This window comes from Eretmochelys imbricata, chromosome 24, assembly GCF_965152235.1.
Source record: "Eretmochelys imbricata isolate rEreImb1 chromosome 24, rEreImb1.hap1, whole genome shotgun sequence".
Classification (NCBI taxonomy): domain Eukaryota; kingdom Metazoa; phylum Chordata; order Testudines; family Cheloniidae; genus Eretmochelys; species Eretmochelys imbricata.
Window position 1 is genome coordinate 1,421,967 of NC_135595.1, and position 13,047 is coordinate 1,435,013.

The 13,047-nt window shown below is 47.2% G+C and overlaps 2 protein-coding genes across 2 annotated transcripts in view; one reads left to right on the forward strand and one right to left on the reverse strand.

Annotated features, from left to right (window-relative positions):
• The window catches only part of NUP210L (nucleoporin 210 like), a 43,677-nt gene extending 34,463 nt beyond the window's left edge, over window positions 1-9,214 (forward strand). The window contains exons 33-40 of the mRNA XM_077841180.1: window positions 1,411-1,547; window positions 2,084-2,210; window positions 2,951-3,100; window positions 3,398-3,648; window positions 4,892-5,096; window positions 5,907-6,011; window positions 8,494-8,568; window positions 9,078-9,214. Of these exons, the coding sequence (XP_077697306.1) occupies window positions 1,411-1,547; window positions 2,084-2,210; window positions 2,951-3,100; window positions 3,398-3,648; window positions 4,892-5,096; window positions 5,907-6,011; window positions 8,494-8,568; window positions 9,078-9,169 (1,142 nt within the window). The 3' untranslated portion in view covers window positions 9,170-9,214. The remainder of the gene's footprint in view (window positions 1-1,410; window positions 1,548-2,083; window positions 2,211-2,950; window positions 3,101-3,397; window positions 3,649-4,891; window positions 5,097-5,906; window positions 6,012-8,493; window positions 8,569-9,077) is intronic.
• Window positions 9,215-9,944: 730 nt separating this feature from the next.
• On the reverse strand, window positions 9,945-12,538 carry RPS27 (ribosomal protein S27). Its single transcript, XM_077841440.1, has 4 exons — window positions 12,405-12,538; window positions 11,994-12,102; window positions 10,896-11,006; window positions 9,945-10,194 (listed from the first exon to the last, which is right to left on the reverse strand). Exons 1-4 carry the CDS (start codon window positions 12,408-12,410, stop codon window positions 10,166-10,168), a joined length of 255 nt encoding a protein of 84 aa, XP_077697566.1. The 5' UTR covers window positions 12,411-12,538; the 3' UTR covers window positions 9,945-10,165.
• Between the last annotated feature and the right edge of the window lie 509 nt (window positions 12,539-13,047).

Genomic DNA, 13,047 nt, shown 5'->3' on the forward strand with positions numbered 1-13,047 from the left:
ACTGCACGTGGGGAAAGCGGGATTGGCATGACTTCTGCGCTAGGTTTGTTCCTGGGATGGAGCACAAAGGGAGCTCTGTTGGCTCTGGTGGAAATCCTGTTCCTACTAGAGCCTAGCTTAGTGCCGTGAAGCGCTGCCAGTGGCAATTCCTGCCTAGCCCAGAACCAGAAAGTTTCAGCTTTAGTGGGTCCTCAAAGGAGAGTTTCTGCTTCTCACTGTCTAATGACAGGGGCCCTAATTCTCCTTACACCTACACTGGCTCTGTTATGAATTTACACCAATACAAGTCAAAGGAGTATCAGGCCCATCTCTGCTGTCAATAGAAAGCCTCCTCCCTTCTCCACTGCTCTAGGACAGTGGTTCTCAACCAGGGGTCCGGGACTCCCTGGGGGGCCGCGAGCAGGTTTCAGGGGGTCCGCCAAGCATTAGACTCGCTGGGGCCCTCGGCAGAAAGCTGAAGCCCCACCGCATGGGGCTGAAGCCCAAGGCCCTGAGCTGCCCCACCACCCAGGGCTGAAGCCAAAGCCTGAGCAGTTTAGCTCCGTGGGGGCCCCTGTGGCATGGGGCCCTGGGCAGTTGCCTTGCTTGTTACCCCTTAATGCCGGCCCTGGCTTTTATATGCAGAAAAATAGTTGTTACGCCACAGGTGGACTGTAGAGTTTTTATAGCATGGGGGGGGGGGCTCAGAAGGAAAAAGATTGAGAACCCCTGCTCTAGGATTCAAGTGTGGGCTCAACCTTGCTGTCCCTGGCCTTAACTCCAAAGGAGTATTTTGCATCCTTTCATTCCAGGGCTGCTGTTTTCCTCTTTTTTCCCTCACTCACCAGTGTGGCACTTCACAACCATCCAAGAGGGCAGGCTGCACAGGGCTACTGACTGGTGTTCTTTATACCAAGGGTTCTGCAGCTGCATTAGAACACTCTCCGTGCACAAGAGTCAGTGCTCCTGCAGCTCCAGTCTTATTACTGGCTCCTCATCATTAAGCTTTGACAGGGTCTTAGGAAGAAAAGGTAACCGGAGAGCAGGGCCAGGAATGCCAAAGCCTTTCCTTCATCCTAGAAAACCTCTTCTGAGCATGCTTTTGACTCAGTGACCCTAAAAATTAACCTGCAGCCTTATGGTTCTATTTTGTTCAAGTAAATATGATTTATAGACTGCCTTTGCAATCAGGCAGGCAGTTAGCTCCGTGTATTCCACTGGGTGGGGGGCATTTGTGTAGTGTGACTGTCTGAAAGGTTCACTTTGAGCTCTAAAAATACAAGATCTGTGAGTGTGGCCTACGCTGTATGAACTCTGTGAACGTGCTATAGGGGAAGTGACACCTGAAACTTATTCCCAGCACATTCAGTGATTCCTTTCATGAAGTGGAGACTGACCAGAGGAATCTGGTTTATGACTTGGCCTTTATAGGTGAACCTGGGCTGTGGCAAGTCTCCCCCACTGGCATTCTTGAGACAGACCCTTTGAGCGGAGCAACGTTTGTGAAGAATACTGGGACAGCTACAATCTTTCATGACATCCCAGGGACAGTGAAAACATACAGAGAGGTATTTATTGATACACTCTCCTGTACGAGACCAGCTTGCTACTGCTTGTGCCAAGGAAATTCTTCCCATAAATTACTTGTACGCTGCACCCATGGCAGTTAGTCTGTATTTATCTTGGAATCCTTTTGTTTATAAGACTGCAGGGCCTATACTTAGAAACTGAAAGCAGCACTATTAGCATCGTGGCTGAAGTCTGTGTTATGGTGCTGCAAAAGCAGAGTTTTTACTGTAACTTGACATGGGATAATTTGCAAACCTGGATTCAGTTCCTATGTAGGAAAAACAGTCCTGTAAGTAAGTTAATAGGGTCTTTAAAAAGAAGACACTAAGAGCTTGTGTCTTTACACCACTCTGACAGTGTAAAGGGGACTTGGTGTAAATGACAGTTTGGTCCCAGAGGTAATAAAATTGCTTGGTTCTGGAGAACGGAAGAATGTTCAGTAGCAGAGAAATAGTTACAGCAATAAAACTCCCCACTGTCCATATGAACACACCAGTCTTTTGAACACAAATTTATACCCCGTTTTATGTTTTAGGTAGTTGTCAATGGTTCATCAAGATTAAGCCTCCACCTTGGTCCCAAAAGCTACCTAACCAATACTCCTAACTCTTCTGAAGTCTGGGTTTTCGTTGCCACAGGCAGTGCAGGAACAAGCCTCAGAGGTAAGACCTATTACTGCTGGCTTCTTCTAAATTCCTCCAGCTTGGCCTAAACTGAACTACTGCAGTTAATGGGGTGGTTCTAGTGTTTGTTCCATGGGAGAGCAAATGTATTTATTCTGTAGGAGCCCTCATATTTGAGAGACACTGAATTGCAGGTATAAAAGCAGTTTATAAACTGGTCCTCTAGCACTTTATTCAAAGTCATGCAGGCTTTATAACCCTAAAATGAGGTGAAACTACAGCTCAACCTTTGTAACTGCTAGACTACAGATTACCAGTACATCCCATCTGTCCTTCCAAGATTATCAAAATTAGGGATATTTTCTTATGTAAAATAGGAAATTCTTTTAATGTATGCTTTGTCTGCCTTACTTTCCCTCCAAGTGCAGCTCAGATGTCAGTGAATGGAATTGGCACCATAATGGATTAAAAAAGGACAAGGCCTATTCTTATGCTGTCTATAAACATTTCAGTTTCCAAGCCTTAGGTTTTAAGTAAAAAAACATGTTGTCTGTTTCAAACAAAGCTTTGTACTTTGCTATTGAAATGATTGTAGGTGTCAGTGACCTACTGGGAAAGAATCTTCTGTCTGGGAGATGTAGGTTGGATGGAAATTATAGACTGGCCTCTCAACTGCTCTATCCACCAGAGAAAGCTTCATCACCTGGGCTTGATAGAAAGATCCATTGTGATAATACTAGCTCATGCATTCTTCATTCTTCCAATTCTCTTTCTTCTAGGCCCATGCAGCCCTAGTCAGGTTTATGCAGTCACTAATCTGCTTCGCCCAGAGTCTCACCTGCTATGTCAAGTTGAGTTCAGCAGCATAGTGCTGGATATTCCAGCAAGTAAAGTCTTTCATGTCCGGTCACACTTCAGTATTGAAAAAGGTAGGCACGCTGACCCCTTTCAAGGGAAAGGATCAGGGATTTTGGGGGATTTTTCATTTTTGATTGTTTTTTTTCTTCCCACAAAATTCCCATTTCTCCACCGGATTGAGAACATGGTGGTGTTTCACAAACATTGTTTCTGCTGACTTGTTAGCACGGGGTAAGAATATGCGTAGTGAATTCTCCTTTCCCCTCACTCTTTGTAGTTTTCCAGTGATAGATGGCTTATGTATTAAAAACAGTCAAACACAAGGCTTCTGAATGTTTATTCTTTGGTTTTCCCCATCTTGAATTTAGGTCTCTATGCCTGCATAATCACTGCTAAACCCCAGTCTGATGAAGTCCTGCTGGCTTTGAGTTTTGCTGAGGCCTCTGTATATGTGATGGTCTGTCTCTTCAGTGAACAAAGCAAGGATGGAATGCAAAGAATCCTAGTTCCCTTCCTCCCTGCATTTTACCTCAACCAGTCTGAATTGATTTTTAGCAGCAAACAACTAAATGGCAAGATCAGAGTGCTGGGAGCTGAGAAAGTGTTAGAAAAGCTGGAGGTACATAGAAAGCTCCCCCTGCCCCTCCATTCCTGGGGAATACACATAGCAATCCTTCTTCTGTTTAGCATGTATCTGTAGGGAGACTCTGATCCCGGTACACGAGGTGCGGTGTGAGCAGTCCCTTGGTCCCTTGTGGGAGATTCTTCAAGAAATGATTGAGTTGCTTCTGTGTTTGGAAACAGTAGTGGGTTTTTTTACAGTAATTGAGCACTCCCCCTCTTCTGTATCAGGAGGGGGGAGTGGTGGGCAGGTAGACAAGGGAGAACCTAAGTTACAGTAACCCCAATGCTAGGCAGGCCATTTGTCCAGTTGGAAACCTGACAGTCCTCTTTTGGGGTGGTTTTTCGCCTGTCTGATACTGAAAGAAAACCGGATGGGGGATGTTATAATGAAGAGCTCGCCACTCCTCCCCCACTGAAGTGACTTCACACACACACACACAACATGCGACATCACACCCACCAGGGCAGGGTGGTGGAGTCTTCAAAATGGCACCTCCTATGCCACGTAACCTCATGCGCACTGTGTGGGCAAGGTTATACCAGCAGGCCCAGGCCATTTCTGGAAGTATCAGCACATCCAGTATTCTGCTACCCACTGCGAATGATGGTAATTACAGGAATACTTGTTATCACTACTGCATTGTCATAAATAACCTCGCTATTCTATGTCTGGGTGTGTAATATTTAGGGCCCTACCAAATTCATGGCCATGAAAAACACATCACAGACCGTGAAATCTGGTCTTTTGTGTGCTTTTACCCTGTACTATACAGATTTCACAGGGGAGACCATTCCTCAAATTGGGGGTCCTGACCCAAAAGGGAGTTGCAAGAGGGTTGCAAGGTTATTTTAAGGGGCTTGCGGTATTGCCACCCTTACATCTGCGCCGCTGCTGGTGGGGGCTCTGCCTTCAGAGCTGGGGTCCCGGCCAGCAGCCACTGCCCTCCAGCTGCCCAGCTCTGAAGGCAGCCGCCGTCAGCAGCAGCGCAGAAGTAAGGGTAGCAGGACCACGACCCCCCACAACTCCTTTTTGGGTCAGAACCCCTACAATGACAACACCATGAAATTTCAGATTTAAATAGCTGAAATCATGAAACTGATGATTTAAAAAATCCCATGACAATGAAATTGACCAAAATGGACCGTGAATTTGGTAGAGCCCTAGTAATATTATACAGAACTGGCATATACTGTTTTTGTTTTCCTTTGAAATAACTGCTTTTTGTCTGTTTTCAAAGGTCCACCCCAACTCTCCTGTGATAATAGTGAGGCAGCCTGAACATTCGCCCAACATGCCTGGACTTGTCTTCTACCCAGTTAGTGTGGTCAATCTCACATCTCTCCACCAGATGGCAGCCCCCGTCTTTATCAATGTCTCCTGTATTCTCACAGGCCAAAGAGTTGCCATAGCTGTGAGAGTTCTGGCAGGGCAGCATCTGTTTAGTAAGTATCAGCTGGTCTTATTTGTATGAGAAGATGCAATAGTGCCATCAAAGTGGTTTGCTAGTTACTGGATCCTCATTCTTCACATTCCAGTTTGCTTTCCTGTTGCAAGAAAGTGAAACGAGTCTACCTTACTGTGTCTAGGCCTGAACCTGTGCGGTATCTTAATTCTCATTGACCTTAGTGGCAGTTCAGTGTCCCGCAGCACACAGCATTGGTCCTTTTGAATGCTAACTCAGTAACAAGGGGTCCCTGTTTTGTTCATTTCACACTGAAGACTCAGTGGGATCACAAGGAAGAGACTTACTCCCTAGGTGTGGACAGCTGAACTTGGTGGGGGTGGGAAGAGGAGTTGTATGGAGTTGCGGGTTAATAATGATGCAAAGCAGTTTCCATCTGATTTTATTTAATAGTCTACATGAGGTGGTGGTCTGGGTCTATTTCCTAGTGAACAGAGGGGAGTCTCTGGTAGAATAGGGAGACTGAATTGCCCTTAATCCATAAGGTGGTCCCTCCGAGTCCTAGTGAGGCACTTTGAGAGGGGCCGGAGCCAGGAAACTTTCACTGCAGCTGTTTGCGCTGCACCTGGTCTAGGGAGAGAACTTCATTCCTTAAGGCTCCAACACCAAATTCCTATTAAAAGGATAAATGATTTTGAAACATCTTATTTAATACTTCTTTTCAGTTAGTTCTTGCAACAAAGCTGCAGAGTGGTTAGATGTATGTCTCTACAGTATCATTTATTACAGAAACCAGGAGTCTGCCTACACCCAAGACTAAATATTACCTCATTTTTCTGGAAAATGTTAGGTCAGTGCAATGAAGCAGGAATTGTCCAACAGCTTATTGGCTCTTACCAGATCCTTCTCTTCACCCTCTTTGCTGTTCTAGCATCAACAGCTGTAATCTTTCTCAGTAAGTGAAAACACAAGAGAGGTTTGCAGCTAATTATTAAATGAGGGGTAAACAGAGAGCTTTACCTGTGTGTTCATTATCACTGAATACAATCATTTGTCTGTTATACTTTGTGTATATTTTTAAGGGTACAATACTGTTTTGAGTGTGGTTGAAAATTACAAGCACCTTGTAAAAAAAAAAAAAAAAAAAACTCTACACAACACAAACAACCACATTTCAGACCATGTCCTAAAATAAAATACGTCTAGCACACAAAGGTTTAACCCCCTGAAGATCATCCTGGTGTCTGTCCTAGTTCTGTAATGCCTTTCAAGAACCTGTGTACATACTGCTGTACAGGGATGCAGCCACCTTTCATGTAGACACCAACGAGTATCCACCAATGAGGAAATGGCATTTTGGCCAGTAAGGAAGAAAGATAGATAAAGTAACCTACCATCCTTAATGACCATATAAAGCAGACAGGCCCTCAGTTTATACAGTCTCAGGAGGGAAAAACCCAGCCACCCATAGTAAATGTCATGTAACTTAGTGAATCTGCCTCTGAAGGGTAACAGGCTGAATCCCTGCTACTGCAGTCAGAACCTGTCGTTCCTGAGGTTTAGGCTGCTGGCGACGTTAGGGCTAGGCCCTACTCTTCTTATTAACCTGTCTTTCTGGGCCTTAGAAATCATTTTGGGTAAACTTTAAGGGTAAAAAAAGCACTGCTGGTTCTTTGCACTGGTATATACAGGGAGCCTGTCACTGCTAGAGCTTGATTCTTCTACTCGGAGCCTGAAATAAACCAGAAGTCAGCAGCAGGCTCAGTGGCCTGCATGAAACAAGTCCACTTCCTAAAGAATAGGAGTACTTGTGGCACCTTAGAGACTAACCAACCTAAAGAATGTGCTTCCCCCTGTGGAAAAGCCCAATTCCTTTCTCTTCTCTAGACATGAAGAAAAGGAGTACTTGTGGCACCTTAGAGACTAACCAATTTATTTGAGCATAAGCTTTCGTGAGCTACAGCTCACTTCATCGGATGCATACTGTGGAAAGTGTAGAAGATCTTTTTTATATACACACAAAGCATGAAAAAATACCTCCTCCCACCCCGCTCTCCTGCTGGTAATAGCTTATCTAAAGTGATCACTCTCCTTACAATGTGTATGATAATCAAGTTGGGCCATTTCCAGCACAAATCCAGGTTTCCCCCCACACACACAAACCCACTCTCCTGCTGGGGAGTGGGGTGAGAGGAGGTATTTTTTCATGCTTTGTGTGTATATAAAAAGATCTTCTACACTTTCCACAGTATGCATCCGATGAAGTGAGCTGTAGCTCACGAAAGCTTATGCTCAAATAAATTGGTTAGTCTCAAAGGTGCCACAAGTACTCCTTTTCTTTTTGCGAATACAGACGGCTGTTACTCTGAAACCTCTCTAGACATGGTCACTCTGGAGCCGGGCTGAGGTATACTGGCAAAGGGCAGTGTGGTGGAAACTTGCCCTGTAGCTACTTATGCTGTCTCTCTTCTGGGGCTAGATAAGATTATTGGCTCCAACAGGGGTACCTTTTGAGCACTACTGATTTAACCTTTAATATATGAAGTTTATTTACACTTTCAATGGTATCTAAATACTGCAACATTTCTGCCCATTTTGCCTGATGATTTTGGTACTTGGTACCCCACAATTCTGATGGATCAGATTTTTCCAGCAGTGCCAAAATGCATATTCTCTTCCTCCTTCACACCCCTGCATACACAGCAGGGAGCACTACAGGGTCAGGTTTTGACCCATACAAGCTGTGAAATTGTGTTCAGTTGGAATATCTTATTTGCCAGTTTGGCCTTTAGACAAAGTTGCATGGGTCTAGTTAAACTTGTGGAAAAACTCATGCTTATGTTTGCATGGCTTATTGCACTTGGTCTTAAACCTATACTAATTGACTGAAGCTAAACAGCCCATCTCTCTGTAGAGCACTCAGGAGAGTTAAAGCAAATCAGTACGTGTGACATCAACCTCTAAATTAGAGCATCTTAGCCGCCTAGTACTATCATTCAGGAGTAGTGGCCCCAAGACTCCTAAATGGCCACGCAGCTTTGTGTTGGTTTAAATCACACCTTAAACTGCTGTAACTGTACACAAACTTTTAGCATAATGAGACTACCAGTGGTCCCCAACCTTTCTGTGGGAATAGCAAATTCCTATTCCCAACACACTGTGGCGCGTGCCAAACACCCTGCTGCCGAAATGCCGCCGAAAAGTGGCAGCGGAAAGAAGCCTTGCCACCAAGAAACGGCAACGCTTCTCAGCAGCATTTGGGCAAGTGGTTCTCAGGTGGCCACGCTCGGTGGCAGCATTTTGGCAGCATGGTGTCCTGCAGGCGCACACAACTGCCCCGGCGGGTGCCATTACACCTGCGGGCACTGCGTTGGAGACCCCTGAACTATACCTTCACACCTGTTCCACCAGTGTTACATAATTTGTTATTTTTGCAGCATACAATGCCTTTCTGACCAGAGTGCAGACTGTACCTATTGTGTATGTTCCTACCTCAGCTACACCTCAGACAGGTAAGCTGGAATTTTTTGAAACTTGTAACATTGTATATAATTTGTTTGAACAGCTGTATACAAAGGTCAGTAGCAAACATCACTTACTTAAGATAGGACTTATTCTCTCATCCTGGTTGCTCCCTTTCCCAGCCTATCATTGCTGTAAAACAGACTCATTTCTCTGGAGGCAGAATAGCCAGCCTCGAAAAGTGAATTTGAAGTCCCCTGAACCCCAGGTACTTTTTGCTTGTACCTGTGTTGATCCCAGGATATTAAGAGACAAGATGGGTGAGATAGTATCTTTTGTTGGTGACAAGAACAGAAGTTGATCTAATAAAAGATATTCCCTCCCCTACCTTGTCTCAGGTACAGGAAAGGGCTTGAAGTTTTAGGAACTATTTTCTATAAATTGCAAGGTTAGATGGCAGCAGCTGTCTTAAGTAAAACCCTGTCCTTTTTGTTCCTGTGTCCTAAGGATATCCAGGCAGTCCAGTATTAATCTGACTAACCTTTTTCCCTACACTTAGGGTATTCATATCCTCCTGTTGGTACTCAGCAACACAATGAAAGAAACAGGACACAGCTATGGCTTTGGAGTGTACGGAGAAGGCATGTTTGAAGGAAGTACCTGTTTGTACAATAATAAATGTCTAGTGAAGCATGATGTTAGGTGTAGTTCTAACTCCTCTAACTGGAAGTCACAGCACCTTCCTGGTTCTCTGGGACAACAGTCTGACTCTAGAATCTTCAGGCTACAGTGATGGGTACTGGACAGGGGCCCCACTATCATGTTGCCAAAGGCACAATAGGGTTCGTGCCCTTCTACTTTAAGAGATCAGTGTGGTAGATCCTGCAACAAGAAAACTCCTTCATGATTTGGGCCAGAATAAAGTCCAGAAGCCACCAGGCCGTTTGACTTTTAGACCTTTTTCAGGCCAGTAATGTATGATACAGCAGGCTTCTTGTGCCTGCCTATATCGGTAGGGTATCAGATCAGAGCACTGGAAGGTTAACAAGGTATTTTACTGTGGTTTGAGGAATATTTTGGAGTCACTTGTAAAAGCTTGTGCTGCCGGCAGAGCAAAGTTAGGATTCACAGTGGTTGAAACTTCCACTTTAAGAATAGTCTTAAACTTACACTGACTTCTCAGGAGAGGGCGGAACTAGAGAAGAACTCCGGTTTCACTCTAAGGTGAACAGGGGCTCGCTGCATATGCATATTCTTTCCCTGCTGAGGGTCATCATAGTATCTGTTGCAATTACAGGCAGGGCAGAGTCAAACTCTGCCCAGAAAGTGTTTTTTTTCACTCCGGTTGAACAGTTTTGCTTATATCACCCAAAAAGAGCACTATGTGAGTTGACAGTGAGTATCAAGTTAAAGCAACAGACTAAGCTGTATTTTATCCAAAATTTATTGACAGTCAGATAGGTGAGGCTACAGGGACAGTATGAAAGTCATGTTCTCCCCTCACGTTCCAGAGACGTGTTTAAAGCCTTCTGTTCACATCAGGACACTTAATGTTGCTCTGTGGCTGAATCCCATGCTCTTGAACCATCTGTATTTGTCTGTGCAGCCAACTGCGCAGGTAGTCCCACCCATCTCAGACACTTCAGTTTAGTGCTGCTTTCGTCTGAAGGAGCATCCTAGATAAGGAAAGAACAGTAGGTAATCCCAAGCACATTACCAGCCTGTGGGGGGGATGCGTGAGTCGTTAACTCAGTCCATAGGAGGGTAACAGCACCACAAGGCCTCTAGGGGTTGAGGGAGGCAGACCGTATTCTCATAGCTCAACAAGGACTGAGGGCTACTGGGAGAGTGAAACCCTCAGGTATCAACAGCTCCAAAATCCACTAAGTCAGATCCATCATTATAGAAGTAAAACTGTAGTGGAGCCAACAGAACACAGAACTAGCTCAAATAGTCCAGGCATGGCTCAAAGCCAAGAAGGCCAAAGTATATCCCCAACGACCCTCTTAGGAAGACCAGTAAATAGCCATCCAGCCTAAGCATTCAAGAATCCCCAAGGTTTCTAGTAGTTCTGTCCTGCCAGCTGTTCTAGGAGACTAATTTTTGCTGGTCACTTAAGAGGCATTTCATTATACTTAGCAAACCCACTCCCTGCAAGCACTTCAGGCACATACTAGACAGATTGAGACTCTTCTGAAGTGCCACTCAAGATAAAATTCTGGATCAGAGGTATTGCATGCATTGATATACATTCCCTGTCCTGAAGAATCTCTCGTTCAAGACAGACAAGAGCAAGACAAAACAGGTAAGGGGGTTATGATGACATGGAAAAATATATTAGCTGCCTGGGTGTTTTAAAGTACAAATTGCTGCTTACCTTCTGTAAGCCTTGCCTTTCCTCCGGTGGGCTGGCACAGCACAGTTGAGCAGCCAACACACAGAACTACAGTCTGAGCATGGCTGAATACAGTGGTGATTTTATAGCAACCTGAAACAAAGGAAAAGTTTGAGGTGAGCCTATTTCTCTACAAGAGAAGTGGGGCGGTGTTATTTCCACTGTTGGAGCAAAAGACAAAGCTGGCATGTTATTGAGACTATTTTGACATTTTCAGCGGGCAAATGAAACTTTAATCTGCTGGAGAAAGAAGGGGACTAAGGGCGACAGTGAAAAATGTTCAAACAGTTTGCATTGCTCTGGCCATAGTGGGGCTTTAAAGGGGTCTCAAAAGCAAGCGTTTTAAGTTTGCATTTTAAAGGTAGGTACAGTAGACTGAAGAACCTGGTCCCGGTGGGGAATGATCAGTTGTCCGCTAGCTACAATAATGAATTCAGCTAACATCAGACAACTAAATTGAGACAAGATAATCCCAGGGCATCCCCTGGGCAGGGTACTAGTCAACACACATTAAGGGTACTCCTCCCACATGGGGTCTAGCCCAGTGATAGTCTATTATTGTTTGTCAAAGTATAATCAAGGTCCAGACTTCAGAGAAAATTTAGCAAAAGGTAAGATTCCAGGATCCCTTTAAAAGCACCTGGTGGTCCAGATTTGGCCTGCAGTCCGCCTACCGAGAACCCCGGTGTACCCCCTGCACAGCTCGAGGAGAAAACATGCCTTACAATGCTGCACAGGTGCAAGCTTTCCGTTTGATTTCTGGAGTAGGACAACTTCTGCCACGACCAACTCTTACGGGCCCAGGGTCAGGAAATGTTGACTACATGGGCTACCGAGTTTCAGAGGGGTAGCCAGCCGCGTTAGTCTCTACCAGCAAAAACGAGGCGTCCTTGTGGCACCTTAGAGACCAACACGTTTATTTGGGCACAAGCTTTCGTGGGCTACCAAGCTACCTTCGGGCTCCTGCCTGGGAGCTCAGCGGGACGCCCACGGCCGGCTGCCAGCAGGTGGGACGCAGCCTGGGGGAGCCCTTCCCCAAGTGCCCTGAGCGGGAGCTGGGGGGCCAGGCCGGGGCCTCACCTGGACACTTCACGTCCATGAAATAGGAGTTCGGACTCTGGACCAGACGCTTCTTCTTGTGTTTCCGCTTCTCCTCCTCGGGGGAGGGATGCAGCAGGTCTTTCGCCAGCTGCAAGCCAAGCACAGCGCGTTAGGCCGGCCCGGGGGACGGCGGGGGTAGCCCCCCCCACCCCGGCCCCCCTCCGGAGGGGCGCCCCCCTCCCGGCCTGCCCCCCCGCCGCCATCTTGGTCCCTCCCCCCCGCCGCCATCTCCCCGCTCCGGGCCCGGCTCCCGCTACCCGGCCCGGGCCCCCATCGCCGCCCCCGGACCCCGCCCCCCGCCGGCAGAGCCCGGCCAGCGGAGCGGGGCCGCCCCGGGCGAGGGGGCGGCTCCCGGGCCCGGCCCCCCACGGGCCGCTCGGCCGCACTCACAGGCATGTTCGCGTGGAGGCAGCCGGGGCCGAAAAGGAGCTAGAGCGGAAACCGGGGCCGCTATATCCGCTCCGGGGTTCCCCGCACGGGCGGAAGTGAGCACTTGGCACGGCCCTGCTGCCATGTTGGAAAGGTCGAAGCTGCCACCCAATGCGCAAGAAGAGTTGGGTGCTGTCGCCATTTTGAGAAGGTCGTTCAGGCCAACACAGTGCTCCGACTACCGGAAGCGCCGCCATGTTGGAAAGGTCTTTGCCTTCAACCAGAAGAAATACTGTAGTCGGAAGTAGCGGCCATGTTAAGAGGGTCAATCTTTTCTCCAGGCGCTGAGGAAGCGGGAAAGGACGCCATCTTGGGAAGGTCCTTGGGGACCCAGGCCGGTGGGATGAGCCGTGAGATCCTTCCCCACAGGCCCCATGCTGCTGAGGTGCCCCGGGATTGGCCCTGTTCCGCGGTCCCGCATGACATCATCATGGGTGCCACGGTGACGGGAGCAGGCGGCGGGAGGAGGCGCGAGGTGCTGTCATTCGAGGGCCTGGGACGATGAGGTCCTAGCGCCGGGGGCCCCGCGACGACGAATGGGCCCCAGTGTTGTTCATTCCGGTCACCCTCCGAACCCCAGCAGGGCCTCGAGCGGAGCCGGGCT